The sequence below is a fragment of the Balaenoptera acutorostrata genome, chromosome 3, assembly GCF_949987535.1.
Source record: "Balaenoptera acutorostrata chromosome 3, mBalAcu1.1, whole genome shotgun sequence".
In the NCBI taxonomy this organism is placed as follows: Eukaryota; Metazoa; Chordata; class Mammalia; order Artiodactyla; family Balaenopteridae; genus Balaenoptera; species Balaenoptera acutorostrata.
This window is the reverse complement of record NC_080066.1, coordinates 65,162,099-65,177,999: the sequence shown is the minus strand read 5'-3', so window position 1 is coordinate 65,177,999 and position 15,901 is coordinate 65,162,099. Positions and strand designations below refer to the sequence as shown.

At 42.0% G+C, this 15,901-nt stretch overlaps 1 protein-coding gene across 1 annotated transcript in view; it reads right to left on the bottom strand.

The window, feature by feature from the left end:
• Positions 1-12,534, bottom strand: part of HEXA (hexosaminidase subunit alpha) — a 39,581-nt gene extending 27,047 nt beyond the window's left edge. Inside the window, exon 1 of the mRNA XM_007197760.3 lies at positions 12,236-12,534. Within this exon, the coding sequence (XP_007197822.2) occupies positions 12,236-12,488 (253 nt within the window). The 5' untranslated portion in view covers positions 12,489-12,534. The remainder of the gene's footprint in view (positions 1-12,235) is intronic.
• Positions 12,535-15,901: the final 3,367 nt, after the last annotated feature.

Genomic DNA, 15,901 nt, shown 5'->3' with positions numbered 1-15,901 from the left:
ATTGGTTGGGCAGCAAAACTCTTTTCCTTCTGTATAACTGTTACCTGAAGAATGTCACTCACCATCCAGCTCTACAAGAATTGGGTGATTAGCCAATGCAGTTGCTGACCTTCAACACACCCTGACAGGAGTTCAGAGCAGAGATCAGGAATGAGGCACTCTGGGCTCTGGGAAAACTGGCAGAACAGGCCTTCAGATAGTTAGATATTTTCAGGAGAAAATTTTATTAATCTAATTTCTTGCATCTTTCCATACTTAGAAAAGCACTAAAATCATTAAGATATCTGTTCCTCATGACCAACAGCAACCTTCTACCGAGATGTGTGCTTGATTGCATGTACCCCTTTCTCCAAAATCACATATATGCTTGCTGACCTACCCGGCTACCTCTCTGGAGCAGTTCCTCAGACCTATTAGAGAGGCTGCCTCCTGGGCTGCAGTCCTCAGTAAGTCCCCAGATAAAACTGAAACTCACAGCTCTCACGTTGTGCATTTTTATTTCAGTTGACAAATCATTAGGAAAAGGACTGAGGTTTATGCCTTCAACAGGCTAAGAAATCGACAACATGCCCCAGAAAGACTGACTAGCTATAAGGAAAAACAAAAAACAAAATCCTACACCTGCTGTTAAAAACAAAAACAAATAAAAAAAGAAGGTATCAACTGGAAAAAAACCTCCAGTGCCCTGCTTCACTCTTCTGTGTGGAGGTGAGGAAGTGGAGTGGAAGGAGATGGGAGGAAGGGCAGCTCTGTGGCTTACACGTTTTATTTGTATTTTGTTTCATTTTTAAAATCACCAAGTTCTTCCTTCTGCTGTGTATCCTCCTCCAAAGTTTGTAAAAACACTCATCATTATCTCCTTGTTATCCTCAGAAATGCTTGGAATGTAGGCACATAAAAAAAAAAAAGCAGGGCTTCCCTGGTGGCGCAGTGGTTGAGAATCTGCCTGCCAATGCAGGGGACGCGGGTTCGAGCCCTGGTCTGCGAAGATCCCACATGCCGCGGAGCAACTCGGCCCGTGAGCCACAATTACTGAGCCTGCGCGTCTGGAGCCTGTGCTCCGCAACAAGAGAGGCCGCGACAGCGAGAGGCCCGCGCACCGCGATGCAGAGTGGCCCCCGCACCGCGATGAAGAGTGGACCCCGCTTGCCACAACTAGAGAAAGCCCTCGCACAGAAACGAAGACCCAACACAGCCATACATACATACATACATACATAAATAAAAAGAATGTAAGCAGACCAGAATAGCATTAAAAAATAAAAAATTAAAAAAATACTAAAAATCTTTAAAAAAAGCAGCAGTAGGTGCTTGCAAGTTAGGCGATTTGCCAAGGGCACATAGTTAAAGAAGTGATTAATAAACATTCTCTGGCTGACTCCTGAATAAATCATGTTTCAGATCCTGAGTCCTCTACTGAGATAGGTCTTCAAGCAGGGTGAGGGGGAAGCAACGATAGCTCAAGGAAATAAGACTGGAATTTTTCATAAACCAGGCCCAGACTACCCACACACATCTTGACCAAGCTGAGCTTCTTGGGTTCAGCAGTGAGAAGAGAGGCTGGTTGAGGACTGCAGGCCAAGATAATCTAGGCCCAGGAATTCAAAATGGAACACAATTATTTTGCCCCTCACTAAAAACGATGCTCCTGCAACCTATTCTTCCCCAATCACTGTATTTTTCCTCCTTATGTATCCCTCCGTCCTCCGCATACCCCTTCACAAGAAAAATAATTCTACTACAAAACTCTCTTCCTGCATTGTATTCTTCCTCTTTGCTTTTAAGACAATATATGTAAGTCTTCTGCAGGACTATGCCTTGTCCTTGTCATGGGAAAGGTTAAAGTGTACACAGCCACTAGTCCAATTAGAGTGGAGAAAACTAATCAGCATTACTCTTCTCCCCAGCCAGGCTGCCCCTTATCAGTTTTCTTCCTACACTCTCTAGATGCATTTCCAATGCATCTCCAATTTTGTGATGGGTTAAGGGCAGCTTGAGTTAGGACCACAGCATAATGTGATCCTCCTTTCTGTGGAATCACATGCTAATATTCCAAATCTGAAACTTGAAAGGAAAGACAATCAATTCTAAATGAAACCTGCAAATCATCTCCTTTTTGATGATCTTAGAAATAAACAAAAACCATGCCGCATTTTTACAAACTTTTATACAAAGAAGCCCTTTCAAGTTAATTTTAAAATATCCAACAAATAATTAAGTATCTACTATGTTCCGGGCGTAAGTATAGAAGGAATGGCCAAAGGAGGCATTTTAGGAGATTCAGATTATAATGAATTATGCTACTTATTAACTTGGTCACTTAATATCTGAGGATGAGCAAATCAAATATTGATAATGGCTGCAGAAGGATGCAGATACTCATACAGTAATCTTCTTTCCATTCTAGAATAAAAGCGCTGGGGAAGGGTGGTGGGAATTATTTTGTTCAGGGACAATGGCATCCTAAGTAACTCATAGGGATGTGCGTGTGAACATCAGAACAGGATTGGAACTTTATAATAACCATTAAGGACTATGGATTCAATCAACTAGTTTCAGGAAAAGCAAAGAAGAATGCAGTCATATGACATAATCAGATTTAGTCACTTTACCTGGGCTTTATCAACTCCATCAAGCACCCCAAAAAGTATATGGAGCAACATTAGTTGGGTGCAATCCCAAATAAGCAGATCTTTGATTTGCAAACACGATGTGGCTTAATAATCAAAACAGAGAACTAGGCTTATTCAAATATCTAAAATAATTCCATTTAACAGGTTTAACAACATGCAACACACACACTCCAGTTGGCAAAAACACCTGTCGACTACAAAATAGGTAGCAAATACTAAACACTTCCACAAATCATTTACAATTAATGACTACAGCTAACCCTTGGGGGAAAATTCAGAATAGAGTTGAACCACACTAGACTTGTTCTTTAGAAAATGTAAGTATGAACTTCACTGAATTCCAGGATCAGATCAAAACCAGAAGTTGTGCTGGATTAAGAAAGACACTGGCCCATGGGACTTCCCTGGTGGCGCACTGGTTAAGAATCCGCCTGCCAATGCAGAGGACACGGCTTCGAGCCTTGGTCCGGGAAGATCCCACATGTCGCGGAGCAACTAAGCCCATGCACCACAACTACAGTGCCTGCACTCTAGAGCCTGTGAGCCACAACTACTGAGCCCATGTGCCACAACTACTGAACCCCACGTGCCTACAGCCCGTGCTCTGCAACGAGAAGCCACTGCAATGAGAAGCCCACACACCACAATGAAAAGTAGCCCCTGCTCACTGCAACTAGAGAAAGCCCGCATGCCACAATGAAGACCCAATGCAGCCAAAAATTTAAAAAAATTAAAAAAAAAAAAAAGAAAGACACTGGCCCATGGGACTTCCCTGGTGGCACAGTGGTTAAGAATCCACCTGCCAATTTAGGGGACGTGGGTTCGAGCCCTGGTCTGGGAAGATCCCACATGCTGCGGAGCAACTAGGCCCATGCGCCACAACTACTGAGCCTGAGCTCTAGAGCCCGCGAGCCACAACTACTGAGCCCACACGCCACAACTACTGAAGTCCACGTGCCTAGAGCCCATGCTCCGCAACAAGAGAAGCCACTGCAATGAGAAGCCCACGCACCACAACAAAGAGTAGCCCCTGCTCGCAGCAACTAGAGAAAGCCCATGTGCAGCAATGAAGACCCAACACAGCCAAAAAATAAATAAAACTAAAAAAAAAAAAAAAAGACACTGGAGGAGAGATTGGTTCAACACGGCAGAGTAGAAGGACGTGCACTCACTCCCTCTTGCGAGAGCACCAGAATCACAACTAACTGCTGAACAATCATCAACAGGATGACACTGGAACTCACCAAAAAAGATACCCCACATCCAAAGACAAAGGAGAAGCCGCAATGAGATGGTAGGAGGGGCACAATCACAATAAAATCAAATCCCGTAACTGCTGGGTAGATGACTCACAAACTGGAGAACACTTATACCACAGAAGTCCATCCACTGGAGTGAAGGTTCTGAGCCCCACGTCAGCCTGCCCAATCTGTGGGTCTGGCAACAGGAGGAGGAATTCCTAGAGAATCAGACTTTGAAGGCTAGCAGGACTTGACTGCAGGACTTCAACAGGTCTGGAGGAAATAGAGACTCCACTCTTGGAGGGCACACACAAAGTAGTGTGCACATCAGGACCCAGGGGAAGGAGCAGCGACCCCATAGGAGACTGAACCAGACCTACCTGCTAGTGTTGGAGGGTCTCCTGCAGAGGCAGGGGGTGGCTGTGGCTCACCATGGGGACAAGGACACTGGCAGCAGAAGTTCTGGGAAGTACTCCTTGGTGTGAGCCCTCCCAGAGTCCGCCATTAGCCCCACCAAAGAGCTGGGCAGGCTCCAGTGTTGGGTTGCCTCAGGCCAAACAACCAACAGGGAGGGAACCCAGCCCCACCCATCAGCAGTCAAGCGGATTAAAGTTTTACTGAGCTCTACCCACCACCAGTCCCTCCCATCAGGAAGCTTGCACAAGCCTCTTAGATATCCTCATCCACCAGAGGGCAGACAGCAAAAGCAGGAAGAACTACAATTCTGAAGCCTGTGGAAGGAAAACCACATTCACAGAAAGACAGACAAAATGAAAAGGCAGAGGACTTTGTACCAGATGAAGGAACAAGATAAAACCCCAGAAAACAACTAAATGAAGTGCAGATAGGCAACCTTCCAGAAAAAGAATTCAGAATAATGATAGTGAAGATGATCCAGGATCTCAGAAAAAGAATGGAGGCAAAGATCGAGAAGATGCCAGAAGTGTTTAACAAAGACCTAGAAGAATTAAAGAACAAACAAACAGAGATGAGCAATACAATAACTGAAATGAAAAATACACTAGAAGGAATCAGTAGCAGAATAAGTGAGGCACAAGAACGGATAAGTGACCTGGAAGACAGAATGGTAGAATTCACTGCCGTGGAACAGAATAAAGAAAAAAGAATGAAAAGAAATGAAGACAGCCTAAGAGACCTCTGGGACAACATTAAACGCAACAACATTCACATTATAGAGGCCCCAGAAGGAGAAGAGAGAGAGAAAGGACCGGAGAAAATATTTGAACAGATTATAGTCAAAAACTTCCCTAACATGGGAAAGGAAATAGCCACCCAAGTCCAGGAAGTGCAGAGTCCCAGACAGGATAAACCCAAGGAGAAACACGCCGAGACACACAGTAATCAAATTGACAAAAATTAAAGGCAAAGAAAAATAATTGAAAGCAACAAGGGAAAAACGACAAATAACATACAAAGGAACTACCATAAGGTTAACAGGTGATTTCTCAGCAGAAACTCTACAAGCCAGAAGGGAGTGGCATGATATATTTAAAGTGATGAAAGGGAAGAACCTACAACCAAGATTACTCTACCCGGCAAGGATCCCATTCACATTTGATGGAGAAATCAAAAGCCTTACAGACAAGCAAACGCTAAGAGAATTCAGCACCACCAAACCAGCTCTACAACAAATGCTAAAGGAACTTCTCTAAGTGGGAAACACAAGAAAAGAAAAGGACCTACAAAAACAAACCCAAAACACTTAAGAAAATGGTAATAGGAACATACATATCGATAATTACCTTAAACGTGAATGGATTAAATGCTCCATCCAAAAGACACAAGCTTGCTGAATGGATACAAAAACAACACCCATATATATGCTGTCTACAAGAGACCCACTTCAGACCTAGGGATACATACAGACTGAAAGTGAGGGGATGGAAAAAGATATTCCATGCAAATGGAAATCAAAAGAAAGCTGGAGTAGCAATACTCATATCAGATAAAATAGACTTTAAAATAAAGAATGTTACAAGAGACAAGGAAGGACACTACATAATGACCAAGGGATCAATCCAAGAAGAAGATATAACAATTATAAATATATATGCACCCAACATAGGAGCACCTCAATACATAAGGCAACTGCTAACAGCTATAAAAGAGGAAATCGACAGTAACACAATAATAGTGGGGGACTTTAACACCTCACTTACACCAACGGACAGATCATCCAAACAAAATTATTAAGGAAACACAAGCTTTAAATGACACAATAGACCAGATAGATTTAATTGATATTTATAGGACATTCCACCCAAAAACAGGAGATTACACTTTCTTCTCAAGTGCACATGGAACATTCTCCAGGATAGATCACATCTTGGTTCACAAATCAATCCTCAGTAAATTTAAGAAAATTGAAATCATATCAAGCATGTTTTCTGACCACAACGCTATCAGATAAGAAATCAATTACAGGGGAAAAAATGTAAAAAACACAAACACATGGAGGCTAAAGAATACGTTACTAAATAACCAAGACATCACTGAAGAAATCAAAGAGGAAATCAAAAAATACCTCGAGACAAATGACAGTGAAAACACAACGATCCAAAACCTATGGGATGCAGCAAAAGCAGTTCTAAGAGGCAAGTTTATAGCTATACAAGCCTACCTCAAGAAACAAGAAAAATCTCAAATAAACAATCTAACCTTACACCTAAAGGAACTAGAGAAAGAAAAACAAAGAAAACCCAAAGGTAGCAGAAGGAAAGAAATCATAAAGATCGGAGCAGAAATAAATGAAATAGAAACACAGAAAACAATAGCAAAGATCAATAAAACTACAAGCTGGTTCTTTGAGAAGATAAACAAAATTGATAAACCATTAGCCAGACTCATCAAGAGGGAGAGGACTCAAATCAATAAAATGAAAAATGAAAAAGGAGAAATTACAACGGACACCGCAGAAATACAAAGCATCCTAAGGGACTACTACAAGCAACTCTATGCCAATAAAATGGACAACCTGTTAGAAATGGACAAATTCTTAGAAAGGTATAACCTTCCAAGACTGAACCAGGAAGAAATAGAAAATATGAACAGACCAATCACAAGTAATGAAATTGAAACTGGGATTAAAAATCTTCCAACAAAGAAAAGTCCAGGACAAGATGGCTTCACAGGTGAATTCTATCAAACATTTAGAGAACTGCTAACACCCATCCTTCTCAAACTCTTCCAAAAAATTGCAGAGGAAGGAACACTCCCAAACTCATTCTATGAGGCCACCATCACCCTGATACCAAAACCAGACAAAGACACTACAAAAAAAGAAAATTACAGACCAATAACACTGATGAATATAGATGTAGAAATCCTCAACAAAGTACTAGCAAACAGAATCCAACAACACACTAAAAGGATCATACACCATGATCAAATGGTATTTATCCCAGGGATGCAAGGATTCTTCAGTATAGGCAAATCAATCAATGTGATACACCATATTAACAAATTGAAGAATAAAAACCATATGATCATCTCAATAGATGCAGAAAAAGCTTTTGACAAAATTCAACACCCATTTATGATAAAAACTTTTCAGAAAGTGGGCATAGAGGCAACCTACCTCAACATAATAAAGGCCATATACGACAAACCCACAGCAAACATCATTCTCAATGGTGAAAAACTGAAAGCATTTCCTCAAAGATCAGGAACAAGACAAGGATGTCCACGCTCGCCACTATTATTCAACATAGTTTTGGAAGCCCTAGCCATGGCAATCAGAGAAGAAATAGAAATAAAAGGAATACAAATTGGAAAAGAAGAAGTAAAACTGTCACTGTTTGCAGATGACATGATACTATACATAGAGAATCCTAAAGATGCCACCAGAAAACTACTAGAGCTAATCAATGAATTTGGTAAAGTTGCAGGATACCAAATAAATGCACAGAAATCTCTTGCAGTCCTATACACTAACAATAAAAGATCAGAAAGAGAAATTAAGGAAATAATCCCATTCACCACTGCAACAAAAAGAATAAAATACCTAGGAATAAACCTACCTAAGGAGGTAAAAGACCTGTACTCAGAAAACTATAAGACACTGATGAAAGAAATCAAAGATGACAGAAACAGATGGAGAGATATACCATGTTCTTGGATTGGAAGAATCAACATTGTGAAAATGACTATTCTACACAAAGCAATCGACAGATTCAACGCAATCCCTATCAAATTACCAATGGCATTTTTTACAGAACTAGAATAAAAAAATCTTAAAATCTGTATGGAGACACAGAAGACCCCAAATAGCCAAAGCAGTCTTGAGGGAAAAAAACAGAGCTGGAGGAATCAGACGCCCTGACTTCAGACTATACTACAAAGCTACAGTCATCAAGACAATATGGTACTGGCACAAAAACAGAAATATAGATCAATGGAACAGGATAGAAAGCCCAGAGATAAACCGACACACCTATGGTCAACTAATCTATGACAAAGGAGGCAAGGATATACAATGGAGAAAAGACAGTCTCTTCAATAAGTGGTGCTGGGAAAACTGGACAGCTACATGTAAAAGAATGAAATTAGAACACTCCCTAACCCCATGCACAAAAATAAACTCAAAATGGATTAGAGACCTAAATGAAAGACTGGACACTATAAAAGTCTTAGAGGAAAACACAGGAAGAACACTCTTTGACATAAATCACAGCAAGATCTTTTTTGATCCACCTCTTAGAGTAATGGAAATAAAAACAAAAATAAACAAATGGGACCTAATGAAACTTAAAAGCTTTTGCAAAGCACTACAAACAAGACGAAAAGACAACCCTCAGAATGGGAGAAAATATTTGCAAACGAATCAACGGACAAAGGATTAATCTCCAAAATATATAAACAGCTCATGCAGCTCAATATTAAAAAAACAAACAACCCAATCCAAAAATGGGCAGAAGACCTAAATAGACATTTCTCCAAAGAAGACATACAGATGGCCAAGAAGCACATGAAAAACTGCTCAACATCACTAATTATTAGAGAAATGCAAATCAAAACTACAATAAGGCATCACATCACACCAGTCAGAATGGACATCATCAGAAAATCTACAAACAACAAATGCTGGAGAGGGTGTGGAGAAAAGGGAACCCTCTTGCACTATTGGTGGGAATGTAAATTGATACAGCCACTATGGAGAACAGTATGGAGGTTCCTTAAAAAACTAAAAATAGAATTACCATATGACCCAGCAATCCCACTACTGGGCATATACCCAGAGAAAACCATAATTCAAAAAGACACATGCACCCCAATGTTCATTGCAGCACTATTTACAATAGCCAGGTCATGGAAGCAACCTAAATGCCCATTGACAGACAAATGGATAAAGAAGATGTGATGTGGTACATATAGACAATGGAATATTACTCAGCCATAAAAGGAACGAAACTGGGTCATTTGTAGAGATGTGGATGGATTTAGAGACTGTCATAGAGAGTGAAGTAAGTCAGAAAGAGAAAAACAAATATCGTATATTAACGCATATATGTGGAACCTAGAAAAATGGTACAGATGAACCGGTTTGCAGTGCAGAAATTGAGACACAGATGTAGAGAACAAACATATGGACACCAAAGGGGGAAAGTGGGGGGTGGTGGTGGTGGGATGAATTGGGAGATTGGGATTGACATATATACACTAATATGTATAAAATAGATAACTAATAAGAACCTGCTGTATAAAAAAATAAATAAAATAAAATTCAAATATTAAAAAAAAAAAGAAAGAAAGACACTGGCCCAAAGCCTACAAGGAAGGAAGTTATCTGGAGAAGCTTTAGCTAAGTTTTAACTTGCATATGTTGTTTTCTTTACTAAAATCAACCCCATAGGGAAATATACTACAGTTTGGGCTTTGTTGATGTTGTTTTCCTCCATAGATTCTTCCTTCTTTTTGCAGAAACAGGATTATGGCTCAAGTCATTTGAAAGCCTATCCAGGAACCTGTATTCCAAAGAGAAGACTCCATAGGAGGAACATCAGAGAAGGAAGTTACTTGTCTATCTTTGGTAATGTTCATCCAAAACACCTTTCATTATGTCAGTGGATAAGACCCCTCAACTAATAGAGCAAATTCATTTACAGGGAGGTAATAAATTGAAATAAACATTTTATTTAGTTTCTTATCTGTCTCTAAATCTGTTTCATTAGGGAATTTACAGCACACCATTGTCACATAACCTCCCTATTTCTCTAGTCCTATAGCAATGCAGGTAAAGGCTTAATTTTTAGAAGTACAGGAATTATCCTAATTATATAATACTAGTAAACATTCTAAGTACCTTTTAAGTCTTTTATTTTATTAAAGTATAGTTGATTTATAATGTTGTTAGTTTCTGGTGTATAGCAAAGTGATTCAGTTATACATATATATTGATACATATATTCTTTTTCATATTCTTTTCCATTAGGGTTTATTACAGGATATTGAATGTAGTTCCCCATGTCTGTTAAGCATTTTAAACACACTGTATCCTTTTGCTTCATATTCCCCAGTTGGACTGCAAAGCTTGGGACTGGGTCATATATTTTTCCTGTAACCACCGAGTGCCCAGCCCTGGAATAGGCACATACCAAACCACCAATTAGGTGACAGATTTAAGTCAGTCTCTAACTTTTCTATACCAAAATAAACATATTCTGAGTGCCAGTTTTATGTGAAGCATTCTATTACTTGTCATGAAGGATTCAGAGAAGTATGTGATCGACCATGGACACAAGAGCATACCTTTTATCCTCCTTGGCCTAATGCATCTTACCAGTGAAGAACTACCTTTGACGCTATTTCTTTCCTTAAATCATCTGTCACACTCTAAGTGCCATTTTTTTGATTAAATACTTTTAATGCTACATATCAAATGACAACACTTTTTAAACATCTTTTTAAAAATTAATTAATTAATTATATATATATATATTGGCTGCATTGGGTCTTCATTGCTGTGTGCGGCCTTTCTCTAGTGGTGGTGAGCGTGAGCTAATCTTTGTTGTGATGCGTGGGCTTCTCGTTGAGGTGGATTCTCTTGTTGCAGAGCACAGGCTCTAGGCGTGCGGGCTTCAGCAGTTGTGGCATGCGGGCTCAGTAGTTGTGGCTCGCGGGCTCTGGAGCACAGGCTCAGTAGTTGTGGCGCACGGGCTTAGTTGCTCCACGGCATGTGGGATCTTCCCGGACCAGGGCTCGAACCCATATTCCCTGCATTGGCAGGTGGACTCTTAACCACTGCACCACCAGGGAAGTCCCTCATATGAGAACTTTTGAAAGTAATTTAAGCATACTTGAAACGCTAGAAAAAATGACACTACCGTATGGTTCAACCATAAATATGGCTTCCCTCCATAAACACCTATACCTCATAACCAGAGAACTAGATTCCAGGAAAGTTTCGAGAAAATTCTAAATTTTAAGCCCATAAGGTAGAATTTTATTTCTTTGCATTGCTGACTCTATTCATGACTCTACTCTTCTATTTGCTGTGAAATAATCACCCTCAAACACAATTTTCAGCAGCTGCCTTAAAGAAAACTGCCAGCCCTTGCAATTTCAGATGAAACCCATATCCAAAGCACTCCCGACTCATCATTTCAATCCCACACTCTCCCCAACCTCACCCCTCCCCAGCCCCCCCCACCCTCATTGCACACACCAGCCAAGCACTTTGAGCTCAATCATAACCCTTTGTGCTTCTGCCTAAGCCTGCCTTCCTTCCTCGAATACCGTCCTTTCCGTCCTGGCCAATTTCTGTCCATCCACCACCTCACTTTAAGTGCCTGCTTAAAACACATTTCCTTATGCAAGTGTTCTATGATTTTTCTCACAGTTTAAGCATTTACCTAATATGTTATGTGTCAGATACTTTTATGTAATTTTGCATATCTCTCTTGTCTTGTCTTACCAATTTTGAGTGTCAGCTCTGGTCTCCTCTCCCCAACCCTGGTCACAGCCTCACTAGGACCCTGGACACCTGAACACAGTCAGATGTCTACTGGCACCGTATTTTCAGTAATTTGCTATCCTGAATGAACTGTAGTCCTAAAGCAGACATTTTTGGTGAAATACATAGCCCGGGGGCAGGATTACGGATAAGCCCTGGCCGCACAAGTCAGCTCGGTGAAGAAGTGAATGGAGGTGGGGGACTAATCCTTGGGGAGGCTGAGAGGACAGCTGGAGAAAAAGGGCAGGTGGAAGTGGAGGCTAGAGGACTTGGATAGACTAGAGGGTTGGTCAACAGCCAAAGGAAGGGCGTTTCAGGAGGTTTGGGGGAGCTGTCCCAAGGCAGGCCCTCTCGGAGCCCGGGAACGAGACGGGGCAGGTCCGACTCACCCATGGGTTGGGGAAAGTGGAAGGACACGGAACCGAAAAGCAGGTCACGGTAGCGTTGGAAGGCCTCGTCGAGGACGGAGCAGCCCACCTGCGCGGCCGAACTGACGTGGTACTGGAATTGGAAGCTGTGCGGGAAGATGGTGTAGCGCCGCTCGGAGGTTTGAATGTACTGGGGCCATGGCCACAGGGCCGTCGCCCGCTCGGCGAACGCTGCCGCCAGCAGCAGCGAAAACCTGAGCGTGGAGCCTACCATGGCCCGCCGGTCTCCTCTCTCCCAGCGGGCCGAGCCACGTGACACCCTGGTCAGGTGAGCCGCCCCCGCGTGACAACCGGCGCGTCACGTGACCGGAGGGCAGCTCTTCAGCAGCGACCCCGGAAGACCGATTCCCAGTCGCTCCAGTCCCGGCGTGAGCCCGGAGCTCCTGTGGCGCGCAGTGGATGGTGCGGGGCATCGGCGATGGTTCAGGTGCAGGCGGTTCACGGGCCTGGTGGAGCAGTAGCTAAATGCACCACCGCAGGTGCCAGGCCTGCGATCACAGAACTATAAGCGCACCAGAGGGTAGAAGCCCCACGTGGGGAGGCCGAGTGGGCGAGTGAGAAAGGGAAGTTTCCCTAATCGTGAACACGGAATAAGAGATCGCGAGGCCTGCTGGGAGGTAAAGGACGTCCCAGGCCCAGGGAACTTAAGAAACAAAAAAATGGAGGCTTAAAAGCACAACTCCTTTTGATGCTGTGGGTCAGAAAGGGGCTGGAATTAGGTGGTAAGAATGGCTCAGCTAGAGAGGGCATCATAAGATCACAAAAATGGGATATACCTACGACTGGGGAAAAAATGTGTACTTTCACAGCAAGCTTGAGGCGTCCCATTTCCAGCCTCTGGTGTAGGCTCTTCCTTTAATGGTTGATAATATCCTAGTAACCGCCCCCAAATCCTCTCCTCACAGACAAAACTCCGGGAACACGTAGGTCCTGTACTTACTGCAAGCAGTAAGACATTGCTTGAACTTTGGGTGCAAGCTGGAGAATACCCAGAGATAAGACAGGTCTTACACCCAGAGAGAAGTTCCGCAGGGGTTTACATAGGAAGTCCGAGAGTCAGGACTTAATTTTGTGGGCAATTGAAAATCAGCCCAAAGATTTGCATTTTAGAAATCTCATGTTGAATAGTCGGATGGATAAGAAACCAGTTAGGGAGGGCTTTTTTTTTTTTTTTTAATTGGAGGTGGAAGATAATAAGACCTTGAACTATAGCAGTGGGAAAGGAAGAGAGCTGTAGATCCAGGAAATAGTGGATCTGCTCAGAAGCAGAGGGGTTAATACACGAGAGGCTTGAGGGCTGATCAGTGAGAACACAGTGAGTCAGGGACCCTGTCTTCCTTGCTCACCACTATATTATCAGAGCACAGTACCAGGAGACAGAAGTAATTTACATAGAAGAGTCACAAAATGAAGGAACTGGACCCAAATAAGGAGACTGTAAAAATTACTAATGAAAATACTTAGAGATTATTGTTGAGAGAATATTCCAAACATATTATTCCAGTTATCCTCTCTCTGACAGTATATCAGACAATCAGAAAAGTAATGAACAACCATTAAAAGTTAAAAAAAATCATCATAATACAAGTAAATGTTCAGAGCCTAGCATAGAAATAGTAGCAAAAATTAAAATTAACAGTTATTTAACATTATAAACTCTTTAGATTTGTATATACATAACATTGCCATCAATTTTGACAGTAGATGAATAACAAAAATAATGACACAGATAATATATAGTATATAATATCTGGTTGTTTTCTCTATTTTTCTGTTTACTAAAGACAACTTGTTAAATGAATAAAACATGATTTAATTTCCATATCTATAGCATCTAATAAAATTACATATCAGAAAAAGAATTCACTGTCAGACAATGTGTCCAGATTTTTGGTTCATAAAGTAGAGTCATCAGTGTAGAAGGAGAGAGGAGGGAATGACTAATTTTGCCTGGGGAAGTCTTTCAAAGAGGAAGTGGCTTGAGCTGGCTTCCAGAACATGAGTTGGCAGGGAAGGGGAGCATGGAGGTGTGGAAGAAGATGGCATATTGAGCATAGGGTTTTTGGGGATAGCAAGGCGAAAATGTGCCGTGATTATCTCACTTCTACCATATTCCCTTCTCCTTGGAATGCCTTTCCCACCTCCCACTCCCACCACTTACTTGAAGGTCTAAAGTTATATTTTACCACCCTGTAAATCTCTGACTTCTCACACCTGGGTAAGATCCCATAGCCCTCTGAGCTTATCTCCATCAGAGCACTTACCTCAGTATTGTAATTGCCTGTCCATTTGTCTGTATCCCTTAAGTAGAAGTTCCTTAAGGGCAGGTTCTGTGTTCACTGTTGTATTCCTAGCCCTGGGCACAGTGTCTGGCACATAGTAGATTCTTAATAAAGACTTGTTAAATAAGTGAAAGGCCCGGAATATCTCTTCTCCTATTTAGCATCTAATTATCCTTCAGGTCTTAGCCTAGACCAGACCAACAAGTATGTTGTGAATGGAGTACCAGTGTGCTGAGACAGTGACCACACCCTCCCCTCAATCCTTGGGGTGGCCAGGCAGAGCCTGGGGTAGCTAGACATCCTGGTCAGTCATCTCCAGCCAAGAACAATCACCTGTGTGTGCTCTGATGTGAGAAACTTTGGGAAGCACTTAGACATCTCCTCTAGGATGTTTCTTTTTTTTTTTTTTTTAATTTATTTATTTTTGGCTGTGTTGGGTCTTCGTTTCTGTGCGAGGGCTTTCTCTAGCTGCGGTGAGCGGGGGCCACTCTTCATCGCGGTGCGCGGGCCTTTCATTATTGCGGCCTCTCTTGTTGCGGAGCACAGGCTCCAGACGCGCAGGCTCAGTAGTTGTGGCTCACGGGCCCAGCTGCTCCGCGGCATGTGGGATCCTCCCAGACCAGGGCTCGAACCCGTGTCCCCTGCATTGGCAGGCAGATTCTCAACCACTGCGCCACCAGGGAAGCCCTAGGATGTTTCTTTATGGCACCCTCATCGTAGCCTCTTTACTTGTCTATGTTCTCCACAGACCACATGCTGAATGAGTGGTATCTTTTCCACAGTTGTATCCTTACTGCCTGAGCCAGGAATCTGCACATAGTAAGTGTTCAGCAAGTATTTGTTGAATGAATGCATGAACGAGGAAGCATTTGTATTAAATTTTGAAAGACAGAATTTCATTGTGTAGAGGAAAGAGCAATCCATGGAGAAGGACTGCAGTCTAGAAGGAAAACTCCATGTAACTTGTTCACTTTAGGATCCCCAGGTTCTGGAACAGCACCTGGCACATGATAGTCATTTAATGGATATTTTTGAATGAATAGAATGAAATGGCAAACGAACCTAGGCAGAGATCTCGGAAGAATCTGGTGTGATACCAGGGATGTGAGCAATTCTGTTTTCCTAGAACCAATAGTGCATAAAGAGAAATACGGATAAAAATACTTTTAGAAAAAGTAAGTTGAAGCTGGGTAATGAAGTAAGGAAAGGAGGAAATTATTGATCAAGGTACTGTGTACTAGATACATGTTATCTTCTTTATCTCTCACAACAACTGTGTGAAATTGAGTATCATCTACATTTTACAGATGAGGAAGCAGGCTCTGACAATTAAAATAACTTGACC